This window comes from Phyllostomus discolor, chromosome 11 (assembly GCF_004126475.2).
Source record: "Phyllostomus discolor isolate MPI-MPIP mPhyDis1 chromosome 11, mPhyDis1.pri.v3, whole genome shotgun sequence".
Taxonomy (NCBI): domain Eukaryota; kingdom Metazoa; phylum Chordata; class Mammalia; order Chiroptera; family Phyllostomidae; genus Phyllostomus; species Phyllostomus discolor.
In genome coordinates this window covers 69,245,960-69,264,016 of record NC_040913.2, presented here as the reverse complement: position 1 = coordinate 69,264,016, position 18,057 = coordinate 69,245,960, and the positions used below count along the sequence as shown (strand labels likewise).

The following is an 18,057-nucleotide window of genomic DNA, read 5'->3' as shown; positions in this document are numbered from 1 at the left end:
GTGTTGAGTTAAAAAATAACTATAAACACTACAAAGAACGCGTACATAAGGTACTATGTTGTTACAAAATTAGAAATGAGACAGGGAGAAAAGCAGGGAGAGCTTCCAAGGGGAGGAAATACTCCAACTAGCTCTTGCATAATCAATAGATATGTACAGGCCGAAAAATGTGAAGAAGTTGTGAATCACCTGAATAATATTCCCAGCAACAAGACTCTCCACAGCTCTCACACCGGAGCAAACCTCTGGGAAATTCTTTCCAGTTACCCTGCATAGCTCGGCTGAAATGGGATAGAAATGATCGCACCCTCCTGTTTTCTCATTTCCCTCCCAGACCCTGAAAGTTACTCCCTAATTTATACCTGCAGAGAGAACAAAATTCTACCGACTTGGAACAAAAGCATGTTCCATGGTGGCATACAAAACTGAGATATAAGTTTTTATTTGTTTTTATCTAATTCTTCTGGCTTATCTTCTATTTCCACAGTTCTCCATTGGTATATTTAGACATTCCTCTTCCATCCTTGTAACCAAGAACTTTATCGAGCGCAAATTTAGTGACATCCTGAGAAAGTCCTCTCTGTGGAGCTATTTTTATGTTATTGATTTATTTTGCAAATTCATTTGTCTTCCTCCTTCGTGCTTCCAGGGAGAAATCAAAACCCTACACATTATAAATAGATTATTAACACCGACTCCTGAAACTGCATGAGCAGGTACTTAATGCCTTAGCTGCTCAGACTCTGCTTTGTCATGGTCAGGCCTGGGAAAACTGCGTCAGCAGCCCCTCAAAGGTACTGGGAAATGAAACCCACCTTTCATTAAGGACCCAAGGGTGGACTCTTTGCCTAGATGGTATCGTGTGAATAATCACTGTGATGACAGATGTCAAATTTACTCACTCAACAAGCACTTACCGAGCACCTACTATGTGCTGGGCACTGTGTGGGGCACGGGGCTAGGCACCGTTGGGCGTAAACACCAATGGGACAGTGAGATGCCGGGTGAGTCAGCTGCACCGCAGCTGAGAGCAGTTTGCTCTCCTCTCCCCAGGATGATCCCAAGGAAAAGAAAGCTGCCTGCATATCTGCCAAGGCCAACATCTTGAACTAGTGTTCTTCCTCCAATAGCTGACTCCCGTTTTAGGTTAACAAAAAGTTCAGCAAACATAATGAAGGTCTCCTTGGGTAGGTCCCTGGGGCTGGTCTTTGAGGAGAAACAGGAAACAGACCCGCTGGGAAGCGCTGGGCGACCTCCTCGAAGCCCGATTTTCTCGGACAGCCTGCAGCGGCACTTACAATTCATCTCTGACCTCACCATCTTGTTTTCCCACCTTCCTACAGCTTCTCTCTGACCTTAGCAAGGGAGGCCAGCATGTTCTTCTCACTCAGGGGGGCCCTCAGTAAGAATCGAGGAGAGTGAGCTGGGCATCAAAAGGCCTGTCACATGAACTTGGGCCAGTCATTCCACCTCCCTGGCCCTCAGCGTCTTCATCTATCAAAGGGGAGCCATGCCTAGCCCACGGTGTCCTTGGGAGGTTGGAGGAGACCGTGTGTGTGAATGTGACTCACTCATTACCTGGCGTGTGATGGGGACTCAGTGTAAGTGTCATTTCCTCATGCCACCTCTGTAGGCTTCCTCATCCTGCCTGAATGATGAATTCCAACTCTTGGCACGGACAGCTCATGAGCTAAATGGGAGTATGAGACATATTATATATCGTGTTCCTGTCTTAAAGATTACAATGACTCAACATTAATTTGGTTTTAAGAATTTCTCATCTGACCTTAAGATAACTTGACTTCCCAGGGATATCCCAAAGGCTGCAAATTAAAGCAACAGCAAGGAATATTTGTCTCTTATTATCTAATTGTCTTAGTATTAAACTGAAAGTAATTTGAAGAATTTATTCATGGTAAAAATATTATGATTTAAGTTTAAATGAAATTTTGTTCTGAATTGTAGTAATAGCTAGACATTTATGAGTAATAGTTCAGGCAATATATGTAAGAAAAGACCGTTTAAAGGGACAATTTATGGCAGGGATTTGAAATTGTACTTTTTTGAATTAAGAAACCTAGACTTGGAGTACTTTGCCTTTTCTTCTCAGTGGCAGATTAACTTTGACATTTGGCCCTGAAGCACCCTGCGCTCCCGCTCCCGAGTTTCCTACGCTAACTCAGCCCTCCACCACGAGCTGCACAAAGGGGAGCCGGTATGTGCAAAAGGCTGTGAGAGGCCTGGCTAGAACGTGCTGCACGAACTCAGGATATTATTCTAATCTCATACTTTAAGAAGGGAGAGGCAGGAGGTTCATCTCCAGATGCTCCCAGGGATTCTGAGACAACAGGAAGGTGCCCAGAAAATCTCACCGCTTCTTAAAGGACAAGATAGAGGAGTTGGGCTCTGCATCTTCATCCTGACCTCACTGACTCTCACACGTGGTCAGCTTGGGGTACGGGGGCTCAGCCAGCATCTTGGTGGACGCACATCCAGTGGAAATGTGGCGAGCCCCTCTGGACGGGATGGTCAGGAACAACATCTCTGGTTCCTCAGGTCTGGCTACAGAAAGGACACCACGCTTGTGAGAGGTGACACTCTCGACCCCACAGGGGAGTGCGACTAGCAAAGGACAGTCTGTGTGTGGGACTCAGGGCTGTCGAGCTCCATCTCTTCTGGCTGCACCAGAGCAAGCAACACTGACCAAAATCCCACCTGGCCCTTTTTTCTTTACTGGCCAGGAACGCAACATCAGCTTCCTGTAGATCTCTTTATATCCTCCTCAAGGATTCAAATGCACCCCTCATTCGTCCGCACATCCGTTTCTGCCTTCCCACTCACTGTTCCTCCGTGGCAGACCTCCCTGCCCCCACCCCACACTCACCCTTCCTGTCTCCACTTAGATGTCAGCTCCTCAGCACTGCCTTGCCTACCCATAATGCTGTTCAGTGTCTTTATGCCCGAACTGCACCCAGCCCCCCTGCATATCAAGGACCACGGGTATACAGTTTTTATTTGTCTGTTAGATTGCTTGTTTATTGGCTAGGAGTACAGTGGTGGTGTGTTCTGTGCGAACACAAGCTGGGCATACTTGCGGAATGCATTACTTCCCCCAGACTGTGAGCCCCCTAGTGTACCACTACACTGGTGTTATCTCTGAACACAGCTGTGCACGCTGCTGTCAGAAGGCCAGTAAGCAAGGCTGGTATTTGCACCGAGGCCGGGGCTCCATGATATCAGCAGTCCACCTCCCTCCTTTGCAGGGCAGAACTGGGCATAGGGGGAGCCTGGCTGTGCTGGAGAAGAGAGAAAACTGGGTCTGAGAAGCAGGCAATTTCATTTCCAGTAACCTTAAGGGTCGTGTGGGGTTGACTCATTAGCTGTGCTCACTGCCATTGTTTTTCCGAGATGAGCTGGAACATAAGAGCGTGACTGACGCCTGAGTTTGTGTCGTCTGGGGTCACTGCCTGTGTGCCTGCAGCATACTGCCTGCTGAAGGTCTGCTCGGATTGCCACCAGATCAACTGGGAACTTTCCAGCAAGCGACATGAAAGCCAACCTGAACTGGCATACACATACATAGAAGTCACTGGCTTCCACAATCGGAAAAGTCCAAGGGCAGGGCTGGCTTTGCATGCAACTTGAACCCAGGGGCTCAAGCAATATCCTCAAGGCCTGGTGTTCCTCTGGGTGCCTCTGGGCTCCACAGCCCCGGGTGACTCTGATCTCATCCTGGACCCGGTAGTGGTAACACGGTGGCTACTTCAGCTCCACCCTCGAAGAGCTTCCTATGTTCAACTTCAGTAGGAAAGAGTATAGCCAACCTCTTTTCCAGTGGCCCCAGGAGTCTCATGGTATTTTAGTGACAGTAATCTGGTCCCTGAAGATCAAGGTGGGCAGGTCTGAGGGGCAGGCCCACCCCTGGAGCAGAAGGAAGGGTCAGGCCCTCCCACAGCAGGAGGGCGACACTGGAGAGACGACCTGAAAAAGCAAAGGAACTACAATAGCTGAAACAACTTTCAAAAAGGAGAATAGAGTTGAAGACTCACATTACATGGTTTCAAAACTCACTAGAAAGTGATGATGATCAAGAGAGTGTGGTATTGGGGAAAGGGAGACACACAGATGCATGAACCAGAACAAAGAGCCCATAAATAGACCTCCGTACATATATGGTTAGCTGATTTTGGCAAATGTGTAAAGGTAAATCAATGGAGAATGTTCAGTCTTTTCAACAAAACGTGCCGGAACAATTCAACATCTATATGCAAAAAAAAAAAAAAAAGAAGAAAAGAAAAGAAGAAACTCAACCTATATTCACACCATAATAAAAAATTAACTCAAAAAGGGTCTTCAATCTGAATGTAATTTCCAAAACTGTAAACTTTCTAGAAGAAAACACAGGAGAGAATATCTGTGATCTTGGATTAGGCAGAAATTTCTGAAGGTCTGACATAATCCATAAAAATACAACTGGTAAAATGAACTGCATCAAAATTTAGAATGTCTGTCTTGTGAAAGATGTCAAGAGAATTATGAAACCACACACTGTGGAGAAATATTGCAAATCAAATATTTAATTGAGTGCTTTTATAGAGAATCTATAAAGAACTCTACACACTGAGTAATAAGTGAAAGTTACCTCTGAGCCTCCTTCACCGGTCCTCCCTTCCTTTGGGTTATATCTTGGAAAAATGCCTCTTGGTTTTTTAAGTAGAATATGACTCTTTGGTACAATAAAAATATATTTGAAAACTCAAAAAAAGAAGGGAGAGAGAAATGCCCTCAGTAATAAGAAAACAACACAGTTTAAAACCATGCAGAGATGTATGCCCTGACTGGTGTGGCTCAGTGGGTGGGGTGTCATCCCCCCAAAGCGAAAACTCACTGGTTCCATCCAAAGTCAGGGCACCTGCCCGGCTGTGGGTTGGGTCCCAGGTCAGGGTGTGTATAAGAGGCAACCGGTCATTGTTTCTTTCTCATACTGATGTTTCTCTTCTCCTCTTTCTCCCTCCCTTCCCTTCTCTCTTTCAATAATAATAATAAAAACAGCAAAGATTTAACAGCCCTTTCACCAAATAAGATATATGGATGGCAGATAAGCATATGAAAAGATGCTCAATATTATTAGTCATTAGGCAAATGCATATTAAAAATCATAGTGATATACCACTGTACAACTATTATAATATAGTTAAATTAAAAAAATGTGGCCTTGGCTGGTGTGGCTCAGTGGACTGAGCACCAGCCTGTGACCCAAAGGGTCACCAGTTCGATTCCCAGTCAGGGTACAAGCCTGGGTCGTGGGCCAGGTCCCCTGTGAGAAGCATGCAAGAAGCTACCACACATTGATGTTTCCTCTCCCTCTCTTTTTCCTTCTCTTCCCTCCTGCCTAAAAATAGACAAACAGAATATTTTAAAAATAAAATAAAATAAAAATGTGGCCATACCAAGACCAGAGAAGATGCCAAGCACCTGGAGCTCTCAGACGTTGCTAGTGGGAATGCAAAATGCTGCAGCCACTTGGGAACAGCTTGACAGTTTCATATGAAGTTAAACATCCCACTCCTAGGCATTTACCCGATAGAAAAAAAATGTTTTTCATCCAAAGCACTGGGCCAAATGCTTATAGTGGCTTTATTGATGATCATTAAAAACTGAAAAGAATCCAAATATTTCACTTGGTGAATGGATAAATCATGGCGTATTCATACAATGGAATACCATTCACTAATGAAAATGAACAAGCTATTGACACAACATAGAAGAATCCAAAATCCATATGAAAAGTAAAAGAAATCAGGGTCAAATGGCTATCTACTACATGATTCCATTTATATGACATTCTAGAAAATGCAAAGTTAAAGGATTGGAAACCAGACCGGTGGTCACCTGGGGTTGGGGACGTGGGAGGGGTTGATTAGGAATATGAAATTTATTAGGTAACAGAACTGTTCTGATATCTTCATGGTGTTAGTGATTATACAACTGTTTGCATATAGAACTGGACACAAAAAGAACAAGTTTTTCGGTACCTAAAATTTAAAACCATAAATGAGGTGAAAGTGAAACAAACCAATAAAAATGCTTCTCTGAGTTCCCTTCAACTTTTCTGGGACTCAGACCTGCTGCTGATGGTAAAAGTCTCCTTGGCAAGAGACAAATTATCCATAAGAATGAAACTATATTTGCTTTGCAAAATGGGCAGAGGAAAAGGAAATAAAAAGAAAGCTAAGCCTATAAGCACCAAGTAAATACGGTAAATACCTCATTAGTTTGGATTCTTCAACTGTCAGCTTTTGTATGCATGGTTTGTCCATAAATAGTCATGTCATTTTTTTATTCTTTAGAGTGTGGCTTCTTAAAGACCCATACCTTCTTAATTTGTTTTTCAAAGATTTGAGCCTCAAATACTGTCTAAAATAGACAATATCACATCTAAAGTACATAGTTCTATCATTTTCAGGCATCATGCTTATTTTAACATTTTACCATTCAATCGAGTTATCCATCTGCTGACTCCTGAATTTTTAATAACAAAGTTGGCATCACTGGGCTCCAGTAAGCTTCACAATGGGCATAACTTTCTATCTTTCTAAAATGTCATTTAATATCATCCTACATCATTACTCAGCTGTCCACATGAGGGACAGTAGAAGAGAAGAATTTAATTTTCAGGTCAGATTTCATGAGATAAGGGATCCAAAATCTTTTTAAGAAAGTCCATTTCTATTGTAATTGTGTCATCCACATATCATCCTCTTAAATTTCATAATCAAATCAATTAATGGCCAGGCCTGTTAATCTGGATCCATTGGCCCCTGTAAACATGCTAAATGATTTCATTCTATTATGAGAAAAACTATGGAAGCATCTGGAGACTAATAATATTAGAAATATAATTTAACATTGTAATTGGGTGCTCCCAAAATAAGTTCAGATTAGAACTTAGAAAAAATTCTTAGAAAATATTTGTTTTATTGGATAAAAGCTATAATGTCATCAAGAGTAGTCAGCAGACACTGAATGTTCCATATTAACATAGTGGGTGGATATTTGTCCAAGACTCTTGAGTGACATTTAAAATCTCTTGTACCCTTCATCGTGAAATTAAAATATCAATGGACCAATTAGATCTATCATTGCTTTTTGTTTCTTAAGAAAAAATAGGCTGAAAAAATGGATTATGAATTAGTGTCATTTGTTGCTGAGCCTCTTGTTTGTGAGGTAGATGTGGCAATTTTAGAAATCCCAGGTAGGACAGGTGTGTGGGCCTGGGAAAGACCAGAGACTCGGGTGGCTTAAGCCCTAGCTGTCCAACCGCTACAGAGAGGGTCATAAAACCTAAAGCAGATGGATTCACCCTTTTTAAATAAAACACTGGGTTAACATAAACTTAAAGACCTCAAAGTATAAAACATTGAATGGTCAGAATAAAATTACAGTACGCTAATTTTATGCAGGAATGGACAGACCACAAATTACGCTGGAATCCTGATGAATATGGTGGAATTCATTCAATCAAAGTCCCATCAGAATCTCTCTGGCTTCCTGACATAGTTCTCTTTGAAAAGTAAGTATCACAAAAATAAAGGACACTAGCAGATTAGGACTAGAAATAGAAAAGCCTGACGCTGGTAAAATAAATAAGAGAAATGCACAACTGCAAGTAATAAGAGTATTGTTTCTTTTTGCGAAATTGTTTAACCTTGTAGAGAGAAAGTAATAAAATGCAAATAGTACAGTGGTTGGCAAAACTAAACTAAAAAAAATACCTTCATGCGTTCAACTTACTATTGAATAAAACTACTTTCACTACAGTGCTGATGGACGTTTCGAAGGCTCCCTCATGACCAAAGTCATAGTGAAATCCAACGGAACTGTCGTTTGGACCCCTCCTGCCAGTTATAAAAGTTCGTGCACCATGGACGTCACGTTTTTCCCATTTGACCGGCAGAACTGCTCCATGAAGTTCGGGTCCTGGACTTACGACGGTACCATGGTTGACCTCGTTTTGATCGATGAAAACGTCGACAGAAAAGACTTCTTTGATAATGGAGAGTGGGAAATACTAAATGCAAAAGGGACGAAGGGGAACAGAAGAGAGGGTTTGTACACGTACCCATTCGTCACTTACTCCTTCGTCCTGCGCCGCCTGCCTCTGTTCTACACCCTCTTCCTGATAATCCCCTGCCTGGGGCTCTCCTTCCTGACGGTCCTCGTGTTCTATTTACCCTCTGATGAGGGAGAAAAGCTTTCCCTATCGACCTCCGTTCTGGTTTCCCTGACAGTCTTTCTTTTAGTGATTGAAGAGATCATCCCGTCTTCGTCAAAGGTCATTCCTCTCATTGGCGAGTACCTACTGTTCATCATGATTTTTGTTACCCTGTCAATTATTGTGACCGTGTTTGTCATTAACGTTCACCACAGATCTTCTTCGACGTACCATCCCATGGCCCCCTGGGTTAAGAGGCTATTTCTGCAAAAACTTCCCAAATTACTTTGCATGAGGGACCACGTGGATCGCTACTCTTTTGCAGATACAGAGGAGAGTAAACTGGTAGTGAAAGGTAAAGTCCTAGAAAAAAGGAAGCAGAAACAGATCAGTGATGGAGAAAAAGTTCTGGTTGCTTTCTTGGAAAAGGCTGCTGACTCCATTAGGTACATCTCAAGGCACGTGAAGAAAGAGCATTTTATCAGCCAGGTGGGTAAACTGCTGTTTTTAATAATGCTGTTGTTGAGGTGTGCGAGAATGAGTATTTTCACCTGGATTTACAACAAAAATGCTGTCATTGTTTAAATGTGACATTATTAGCTATCTGCTTTACACATGTGAAATTTAAAATGAGCCCTGACATAAATTAGATATTTTTGGTGTGGATTTTTAAGAAGAAGTTCACTCCCTGGCTGGTGTGGCTCAATGGATTGAGTACCATCTTGCAAACCAAAAGGTCACCAGTTTGATTCCCAGTCAGGGCACATGACTGGGTTGCGGGCCAGGTCCCCAGTAGGGGGAGTGTGAGAAGGCAACCATACATTAATGTTTCTCTCCTTCTCTTTCTGTCTCCCTTCCCCTCTGTCTAAAAATAAATTAAATTAAGTCTTTTAAAAAAAAGAAGTTCACAAAAACAGAATGAGCAAAAGTGAAGCAACTATAGATTAAGCACTATTCCTTAGGACTAGCTTAATTCAATTTAAAATAATTTAATTCTACATTTTCAATAGGCTATTCTGATCTCTGGTAACTTCTCATTTTTATATGGGATGATGGATATTTCTATCCATAGTATTTGGAAATAAAGAGAATCAGATTTTTAAACTAATGTAGACATATAGTGTTTCAACCAATATTTTGGTGAGAGAAAAGGGTGTAGTTATTTAGCTTACAGATTTTTTTGGGGGGGGGAAGTGTGGCTAGAGTGTGAATTTCAGACTCAAAACAGTCCTAGACTCAGATCCTACCTATATTCTATGTGACTTGAGACATGGTACATTATCCCCATACAGTAGACATAGGACATTTATTTTCCCGTGAAAAATGAGAACTGGCCTGTCCTTCAGACTTCTCCAGCTTCCGTGCTTTTCCTGCTCTGACCTTGCTCTTCACAGCTGTTGTCCATTCCCTCCCGCCCCATGCCCCGCCCCAACTTCTCTTCCTCCAAAGGGACTTGGTCTCCTCTCTGCCCTATGAATTCCTGTCCTCTCCTGGTCAGTCCCCCTCCTGGGCAGTATCCATCATCCTCGAGCTGTAGCAGTGAAACCCACCGGTGGAGTTGGAGAAAAGAAGTAGCCTTGTGATGCTGGCCTGGGAAAATTCTTAATATATGAGTTTATGTTTCATTTCAAATGTAATATCAAGAAGCGTCACACTGAGATACTGGCTTATTATTTGTGTAAAGAAATCAGGCTTTCTCCATTTCAATCTGTCATGTTTACAAATGCGTAAATGATCTGTTGTTTCTACTTTACGTCTTCAGTGTTGAAGAAAGTGTTTGTTCACAGGCCGTTCCATGTGGGCACATTGTTAGTGAAGTTTCGGGGAAGAAGCCAAGCCCTTATTGCCGGAAATGTGTTAGGTGTGTTTTGAAAACTGGTGGGCTGTAAATCTGATTATTACTCTTTTTTTTTTAATTAAAAGATTTTATTTATTTATTTTTAGAGAGGGAAGGGAGGGAGAAAGAGAGAGAGAGAGAGAAACATCAATGTGTGGTTGCTGGGGGTCGTGGCCTGCAACCCAGGCATGTACCCTGACTGGGAATCGAACCTGCGATGGTTTGGCTCGCAGCCTGTGCTCAATCCACTGAGCTATGCCAGCCAGGGCTTTGATTATTACTCTTTTTAAGCCCCTTAAAGAAAATCCAGAATGGTTGCCCAGCATTGTAAATGGAAGTGTCTCTTTCTCTTTTGCAGGTAGTCCAAGACTGGAAATTCGTAGCACAAGTTCTGGACCGCATCTTCCTGTGGCTCTTCCTGATAGTGTCAGTGACAGGCTCCGTTCTGATTTTTACCCCTGCTTTGAAGATGTGGCTGCATAGTTACCACTAGGAGCAAGTCTTCAGAGAACTCTAATACGTTTACCATAGAGACAAAACTGCACCTTAGAACTAACACCCAGCTGGCATGTATACACAGCGCCCAAATGCACGTGCTCATTGGAAGGGTCTGTGTCGTCCTCGTGGAAACTGAACCTTGGTGAAGGTGGTTTTGCCCACAGTAAATTGGAGGCCGCCACTGAAGTAGGTTGGGTTTAAGTAAAGCAGAAGCTCCACAGGCCCCCGCCTTGGCTTCCACAGCCATTCAGGGAGGACTCATATGTCCAGGCCCCAGGGCACAAGCCAGGATGCTCAAGGGCTAATATTGGTAGGTGACTGATGCTCCTTGGAAGCTTGGACTGAGGCCTAACCAAGCCTGAGGCCCACAGAGAGTTCAAGGAGGCCTCCAGGTGATGGCGTTTGTGTGGACAGGACTTGGGTATCCTGTATCTACTGCCGTCCTTGGTGGTTTTGCCTGAGTTGCACCTAGGGCTATGTGATGTGTATCTCTAGCGACATGGGTGAACGCATCTCGGCAATCATTTGGAGAATTCCACTGGAATGACAGCCCACAGCCCAGCATAATTGTAACTAAGGAAATTCCAAGATGCCACTGGTCAAGTAAGGTCCCCCCTGAACGTGGCATTTATTAAAAACAGCTTCACTTGTAAGGCTGGTGTTATTCTAGGCTTCCCATTCTGTTTCTTTTCTTCCTTTCTTTCCTTTTTTAAAAAGTTCTTTAAATTTTTTTGGTGAGGACATTTATATTCTACTCTCTTGGAATTATTCATAACATTATAAAGGTTTTCAGATGGTGAAACTGCTGTGAACTGGGACTTGCTTGAAGGTCTTGTCAAAATAACTTAGAGTAGAAACGATGTCATCTGCTACCAGAAGGACAGTCATTAATGTCCCTTACCTATTCTTAGAAAATCAAAATACCTGTACTGAACATTCTCTGATAATGCTGTTTGTAAGTCCCCGCATGGGTCTAATCCGTTTCAACAGTAACCTCTAGGCTTTCCATTCTGTTTCTTTTCTCTCTCTCTCTCACATGTCAGTTCTCTCGTCAAATTTCAGTCACACCATACAGTGTCATCAGCTACAGTCTCCATGTCGTAATCAGGTCCTCACGGCCCGTTCACCTCCTGGCTGAGCGTTTGTACCCTTCCACCATCTCCCTGTTTCCCTTTCCCCCACAGAAGGGGCAACCATGTTCCTACTCTCTGTTTCTGAGTTTGACTTCTTTTTCTGGGGAGTGGGGGATTCTACATCTGAATGATACCACACAGTATTTGTCTTTCTCTGTCTAATTTGTCTCAGCAAAATGCCTTGCAGGTTCATCTGTGTTGTAACACACGAAAGGATTTCCTTCGTTTAAAGGCTGAATTATATTCCATTGTGTATATACTTCTATGTGCCACATTTTCTTCATTCATTCATTCATTCATTCATTCATCGATGGACACTTAAGTTGTTTCTATACATTGGCTATTATGCATGATGCTGCAATGAACATGGGAGAGCAGATGTTTCTTTGAGAAAATGATTTTTTGTTTCCTTTGGATGTACTCAGAAGTGGGATTGCTGGATCATATGGTAGCTCTTTTTTAACTCTATTTTATTTCTTTTTAAAAAGAATTTATTTATTTATTTTTAGAGAAAGGGAGGGAGAGACAGAAACATCAATGTGTGGTTGCCTTCTTGCGCACCCTCTACTGGGGACCTGGCCCACAACCTAGGCATGTGCCCTGACTAGGAATTGAACCAGTGACACTTTGGTTCACAGGCTGGTGCTCAGTCCACTGAGCCACACCAGCGAGGGCTATTTTAATTTCTTGAGGAACCTCCAAAGTGGCTGTTTCAGCTTACATTCCCACCAACAGGGCACAAGGACTCCCTCCACATCTCCAGCATTTGTTATCTTCTGTGTTTTTCATGACAGCCATTCCCACAGGTGGGAAATAATATGTCATCACAATTTTGATTTGCATTTCCCTGATGCAAATTGCACATTTTCCTATACCTGGTGGTCATTTGTATGTTTTCTTTGGAAATATGTCTATTCAGGACTTATGCCCATTTTTAAATTGGGTTATTTGGGGTTTTGCTATTGAGTTATATGAGTTCTTTGTATACTTTGGGCATTAACCTCTTATTTGATATACAGCTTGCAAATCTCTTCTCTCGTGCCATAGGTTCTCTTTTCACTCCGTTGAGATGGTTTCCTTTGCTGTGCAGAAGATTTTTAGCTTGCTGTAGTCCCACTTGTTTATTTTTTCTATTGTTGCCTTTGCTTTTGGTAAAAAATCCGCTTCCCCATCCCGCCCCCACCCCAGGTCATTGCCAAGATGCTTTCCCTTCAGTTTCCATGTGTCTCCCTGACCTCTGGGTGCACTTCATCTCCTCTGTGCCCCTCACTCTCAAGACTCATCAGGGTGAGTATATTCAGATGCTTTCTGCTCTCCAAAATTGCTGCTACCAAATCCTGGATTTTAGCTTGAAGCAATTTTTCTCTTTTCCGAGTTCTAAGTCTAAATCCCTGTCTGGATTATTTTATTTGGGGCATGTTTCTCATAAATAGTTTGTGTCTGGGACTTTTAAAAACTAATTTAAGGGTTTAACCCTTTCACATGTGTTTAGTCTTATTTATATCATTTTGTTTTGTTTTCTGTATAATATTTTCTTATTCCTTCTTTTGTTTCTCTTTTTCAGTCCTGACTGAATTTGTCTGTTCCTTCCTCTTCTCTAATGGCTTAAGAGTTATGCATTCATTTCTATTAATTTATTAATAGACATATTCAAACTCTTTTTAATCAGTGTTGAGAATTAATGCCTAAAGCCACCATTCTCTGAACAAAACAATTCCTTTAGCACCTTACTTCCCCTTTATCATCTTTTATATTTTGTCAAAGTCATCAGAATTTTAGTTCCAGGTTATTAATTTTTATGTATCTTTCTTCAGATTAATTTATTTACTATTTAGTTCACAGTCACATTATAAACACATTAATTGCTTTATTCATTACCACTGTTTTTTATCCTAAGTTTTTCTTTTCTGTGTTATTATTTCAGAGGGCGACATCTCCAAGTAATTCTTTGAGAATGCTTTGAGTGCAGTAACTTTTCTGAATTCTTGAATTTCAAAAATTTCAATTTATTCTGCCCTTACCAAACAGATTGGTGGGGCATAGAATTCTGAGTTCAGAATCATTTTTTCCTAAAACTCTGAAGCCATTGTTCCACAGTACCCCACATTACAGATGAGGATGAGAGGCCTGGAGAGGGTCGGTTCTCGTTCCTTATTCCTGTTAGGTTCCAGTGTTGCTTTGTTTTCCTGAAATCTTAGGCTTTTCTCTTTATCTTTGGACTTTGGAAACATCCCCTGTATGGTATATGCTGTGTCTAAGTATAGATATTCCTCTCTCTGTCTCTTTCTCTCTCTCTCCCTTTTCATCTCATCATTTTGTCTTAGCATTTGTTGACTGATGTGTTTCTTCAACTGCTGCAAATTCTCTTCTCTTATGTCTTTTATTATTTCCCAGACTTCATTCTCACTCTCTTTTCCGTTTTTTTTAAGATTTTATTTATTTATTTTCAGAGAGGGAAGGGAGGGAGAAAGAGAGAGAGAGAAACATCGATGTGCGGTTGCTGGGGTTCATGGCCTGCAACCCAGGCATGTGCCCTGACTGGGAATTGAACCGGCAACACTTTGGTTCACAGCCCGCGCTCAATCCACTGAGCTACGCCAGCCAAGGCTACTCTCTTTTCCTTTTGAAATTTTTAATAAAGAGATCGTGATATTTCTGGACCTTTCACTAACTTTTCTCTCATATTCACTAACTTTTCTCTCATTCTTGGTATTGCTTTAGTTCTTTACATTGTCAGCTTGACGTTATAGCTGACTTGCTCTTCAGTCATCTTCTGTTCTTTAACTCAGCCCACTACTGAGGAAGGGTTCTTGTTTGTTTGTTTGTTTGTTTGTTTGTTTATGGTGTAAGCATGTATTTGATTTCTAAGAACTACAAGTTGTCTCTTTGGTCATCTTATCCTCTGAAATATTTGGGAAAATACTAATTATAGTTACTTTAAAATCCTCTATTGTCTGCATTAATTTTTTTTTCAGGGGTTAATTCTTCCAACTTTTGATGCTTTTTGTGGTCATTTGACTCAAACGTTCAGTGATTTCTGATTTGTTTATTCACCCAACAGTAAAAACTATTTCTACACAGGAGACCCGGCTCCAGTCAGTTTCCTTTACTGTTTGTGTCTAAGAAAGCGTTTCTCAGGCGCATGTGGGCAGCTCACCTCTTATGGGCGGGGGCACCCCTTCCTCCATGGCAGGCCCCGCCCTGGTTTCCCGGGTGTCAGGACGCCCACATTCATGGGACAGACGACTTAGCAACTATGGAAGTAGAGGACGTATGCAGCTGTACTTGGCCCTTCACCTGATTACTGAACAATGACACTTCCTCTTTAAGTCTCCCCTTATATTATCCTAGGGTCACTGTGGAGATTTTCTAGAAAAAAAAACAGCCTCTTTGTTGGTCCCATCTTTCCTGCATGGGACCACAGTTCTACTGCTCTCTTAGGTTTTACTACAAATCTGGTCATATCTGTCCTACATGTTCCTGCCATTCCCATCAGTCTGGCCTATGAAGGTACCCTGGCCAACTTTCCAGTGCTGTTGTGGATTTGTTTTCATTTTGTCTTTCTTCTCTAGTGTGAATAGGATTTGGAGTAGGAAAGAAAAGAAGGAAACACATCAGCCAGCCATTTTATACTAGAAATCTTATTAAAATCCCAGTCCTGTCAGACATGCCCAATTAATACATGGCAACCAAAACACTGAAAACCAAAGGAGGCAACACGCCATGATAAGAGTGTGAATCTATTTGGAGGGATCCAAATAATCTTGGCTTTGCACACTGGTGGAGGCTGGACATGGATGGAGACTGGAAAGATGACTTTCTTAGGAATAGAATTGCAAATTTATTGACAAAAAAGAAAGGCATGTACATATTTTTCATTATTGATTTTTGAGAGAGGAAAAGAGAGAGGTAAAGAGAAATATCATTTTGTTGTTCTACATATTTATGGTTGCCCTGACCAGGGATCGAAACTGAAATCTTGGTGTACCGGGACAATGCTCTAACCAACTGAGCTACCCAGCCAGGTGGTGAGACATGCCTTGGAGTTCATGATCTTGGCAAGAGGACCACGTCTACTCTAACAGGGTTCTTCATGCCTGACTGTTTCCAGCCTCCGGGACATTTGCGTGGCCTCTGACTGCTTCCAGGCAGATCTCCCGCCTGTGCATACCAACTAGCCCTTCTCCTTTCCACACCTAACCTCTTCTCCGCTTGTGCCCTTGATCCCTCCTCTTGGAAATCGTTTCTTTAAGTACCCTCCCTGTCTTGCGTGACTCTCTTTTGTAGGCCTATAAAGTTCTGAGATCTGCTCTATTCTTAAAACAAAAAGAACCAAGCAAAAAAGAATAGTAGAATTTTTCAAATATCCTGAACTGCATTTTAGAGAGATTCATGCCATTCAAATTACTCTAAATAGCAACTCTAAATTCTAAAAAAAAAATCACGTTTATATACTTTAAATGTTTAGACAGTATTTAATATGGTCAGTGTATTTGTTTTCAATAGATACCATGTTTTATACCACAGAACTGTATTTTCTGTGTTATGTGCACACATTATGGAAAATTGGGGCTCCTTGCATTATCCACATACCCATTACTTTTCTGTACATTTGATTGGATTTTAAAAAGGAGGTAACATGGTGAAGAAAAAACCAAGACACAAGGACCCTTGAGTTCCAAACCGGCTATTACCCAGCTGTCAGCTGTGGGACCTCACAAGGGTCATCTGTCCTCTCTGGGCAACAAGAGGTTACGACTCATGACCTCTGACACTCCTTCTGCTCTAAAATTCTATTCTTCGGAGCTGTGTACTAGAGTTTTCACACTTTTTAAACTGCACGACTTCTAATTATAACTTTGTTCCTTTGGGAAAATGTAATCTGCTTTACCACTACATTAGGACAGGATTCACAGATGTTCTTTGTGATGAAATCAAGGATTCGATGCTGCAAATCCCTGCTGGGACTGGGGACTCAAAGGGCAACTCCCTGTTCTTTTTATTGAGAACGCTATTGACTTTAACTCACTACTTAACTGTATTTAGCTCATTAGTTTGCTAGGTAAATGGTAATACTAATCTTAGAAAAGTGCATTTTGATTACAATTCAGTCTTAAATTTGAAAAAATATCACAGGACCCACTCTCCACAGCCCCTTTCTGCCCAGGCACGGATACCGCAAAGGTCAAACATGTCTACATGTACATAAAGCTTATGCCTCATTGCAGCTAAATTAGTATAAAATACCACTTCTAAATATAGAAAAGGATACATATTTATGTATCACCACAACCCCAAGGAAGTAACTACGAAAAAGAACTTTGAAGCCAAGAAAGTTTTTACAGATTTTATTTATTTATTTTTAGAGAGCAGGGAAGGAAGAGAGAAAGAGAGGGAGAGAAGCATCAATGTGTGGTTGCATCTCGAGTGCCCCCTGCTGGGGGCTGTGGCCTGCAACCCAGGCATGTGCTGTGACTGGGAAATGAACCGGCAACCTTTTGGTGTTCAGGCCCATGCTCAATCCACTGAGCTACACCAGCCAGGGCAGAAATTTTTATCTCAAATGTATAGCAAGAAAAGTCTTCTCTGGGCAACCTTGCCAGCTAATTTCAACAAGTGGATGCAGCAAAATCCATACAACTCTCCATCACACATGCCAGCATGTGGCACAAACACATATGCATGAGCATATATGTGCAGGCACACCCACATGGAGGCACACACGTGTTGACACTTGCAGGCATGCGCACCTGTGTGGGCACACAGAAAGCTGTCCTAACTGTTCTCATTCTTCAGATCTTCGCTACCTCCCCACCTCCTCATGAAGCCTCCGCAGAAGACACAGCCCCCCGAGCTCCCTGTCTCTGAAAGTCCGTGGTGTTTTCTGTCTCTGCTGTATAGTTTAAAAGGTAATTGTTCTCTATTATTTTAAGTGAGTTTTATTGCCTCAGCTATGTCATAGCGTACCCTCTGTTGTATCCCCAACAGCATCTAATAGAGCCGTGTGCACAGTCAAGGCTTAATCCATATTTGTTGACTAAGTAAACCAGTACCAGCAAGTCTGGATTGGGTTAGTCATCTGAAATAAAGAAAAATGTGTACTCTTGCTCAGTCCCTTTGATATTTCCAGCTCTTTCTCTCTCTCTCTGTGTGATTTTCAGTATGTACATTGAAGAAGCATTTTCTTACATTAAAAAGTTTTTAAATACTATAGAAAACTCCATATTTAAGTTTCCCTCTTTCAAGAACAGCCTAAATTGTTTTAAAAATTTTATTTATTTCTTTTTAGACAGAGAGGAAGGAAGGGAGAAAGAGAAGGAAAATGTCAATGTGTGGTTGTGTCTCATGCGCCCCCTACTGGGGACCTGGCCCGC

General features: G+C 41.8%; 1 protein-coding gene across 2 annotated transcripts in view; it reads left to right on the top strand.

Annotated features, from left to right (window-relative positions):
• The window catches only part of CHRNB3 (cholinergic receptor nicotinic beta 3 subunit), a 28,257-nt gene extending 12,133 nt beyond the window's left edge, over positions 1–16,124 (top strand). Inside the window, exons 4-6 of one of the 2 annotated variants that reach the window (XM_028526764.2) lie at positions 7,464–7,573; positions 7,822–8,704; positions 10,411–16,124. In XM_028526764.2, coding sequence (XP_028382565.1) covers positions 7,464–7,573; positions 7,822–8,704; positions 10,411–10,545 — 1,128 coding nt within the window. In that variant the 3' untranslated portion in view covers positions 10,546–16,124. Of the gene's footprint in view, positions 1–7,463; positions 7,574–7,821; positions 8,709–10,410 lie in introns of both variants that reach the window. The other variant, XM_036011539.1, reaches the window with a different exon arrangement.
• Positions 16,125–18,057: the final 1,933 nt, after the last annotated feature.